General features: G+C 48.0%; 1 protein-coding gene across 1 annotated transcript; it reads left to right on the top strand.

Moving 5' to 3' along the window:
• Positions 1–24: 24 nt before the first annotated feature.
• On the top strand, positions 25–1,374 carry LOC106321777 (flocculation protein FLO11-like; the record flags this gene model as incomplete). Its single annotated transcript, XM_013760015.1, has 2 exons — positions 25–122; positions 223–1,374. Coding segments are annotated over exons 1-2 (1,195 nt in total), but the record flags the coding sequence as incomplete, so codon positions are not given.
• Positions 1,375–1,380: the final 6 nt, after the last annotated feature.

Here is a 1,380-nt window from a genome sequence, read left to right as displayed (position 1 = left end):
TTGATTCTGAACTTCTCTAGATGGTGGGAGAGGCACTTGGGAGAAAGCATGGCGTGCTTGTGCTGTAAGGGCTCAGAGAATGCGTGTTTCTAGTCCTGAAACGCCATTGCAATCACGTGCAGGTTTCTACTTCGATTTATTCAGCTCTTATGGTTATATTTTATTTCTCAGCTCTGCTGCTGTTTGCATTCCGTAGCTAAATACCCGAAACTGCATTTCCAGGGAAGACAGAGACCCCGTCAATGAGTCACACCAGTAGCAAAGCGAGTTCAGCGACGAAACCCATAATTCCACTCTCATCACCTTTATGGAGTTTGTCAACTCCCCTCGAAACTTTACAATCAAGAAGCATTCAGAGAGGTTCAGCTGCTGCACCACTGCCTTCTTCATCACATGCTCATCAAGCTGCATCGGTTACGAATATTGGACATAATACGGCTTGGATGTCCCCTCTCCCTTACCCCAACCCGTGGCTTGCTTCTCCGCAGACCAGTGGGTTCGATGTTGGTTCTCGTTTCCCCGTTTTCCCGATCACCGAATCTGTAAAATTGACACCCACAAAAGAATCGTCCTTGCCTTACTCTGGCGGTAAGCATGTTCTGAGTGGAACTTCTGGCAATATTTTCAAAGGGACACAAACACTTGAGCCAGCCAGTACAGTTGTAGCACCTGCTCAACACTCCACTGGGACGAAATCAAGGAAACGGAAGAAAATGCCAGTCTCTGTGGAGTCTGATCCAAGCATTTTGAATTCGCTACAGCAGACAGAAGTAGTTGTCTCACCTCTTGTTTCTATATCAACACCTGTACCTATTACAGCTGCTCCGGGTAGTCTGACTTCTAACGCAGGCACCCTGCCCAGTGTTGATTCCATCTCTGCAGTCCCTATGAACCTGGTATCTACGTTCCCTGGAAAGAAAATGAAATCATCTTTGCAATCCCCAATTTTTGGTGGTAACCTTGTATCTGAAGTTAAGCAGAGATCTGTGTTACCGGCAGATACCATTGATAAGCTTAATGAGGCTAAGATGCATGCAGAGGATGCTTCTGCTCTCGCTACTGCAGCCGTTAGTCACAGCGAATACGTATGGAAGCAGATAGAGCAACAGAGGCATGCTGGCCTCCAGCCAGAAACTCAAGGCAGATTAGCTTCCGCTGCTGTTGCCGTAGCTGCTGCCGCTGCAGTGGCAAAGGCTGCAGCTGCCGCCGCCAATGTCGCAGCTAATGCGGCATTTCAGGCAAAATTAATGGCTGAAGAAGCATCCCTTCCTAGTGTTTCTTATCAGGGTAATGAACTCCACAAGTCAAATGATGTACTAACTCAAGGCCAGGGTACCCCTGCTTCTGTCTTGAAGGGTGAAGGTGCAGTGGTCAGCTCCA

The sequence above is a fragment of the Brassica oleracea genome, unplaced genomic scaffold (genome assembly GCF_000695525.1).
Source record: "Brassica oleracea var. oleracea cultivar TO1000 unplaced genomic scaffold, BOL UnpScaffold02961, whole genome shotgun sequence".
NCBI lineage: Eukaryota > Viridiplantae > Streptophyta > Magnoliopsida > Brassicales > Brassicaceae > Brassica > Brassica oleracea.
The sequence above is the reverse complement of the archived record's forward strand: the minus strand, read 5'-3'. Positions and strand labels throughout refer to the sequence as shown.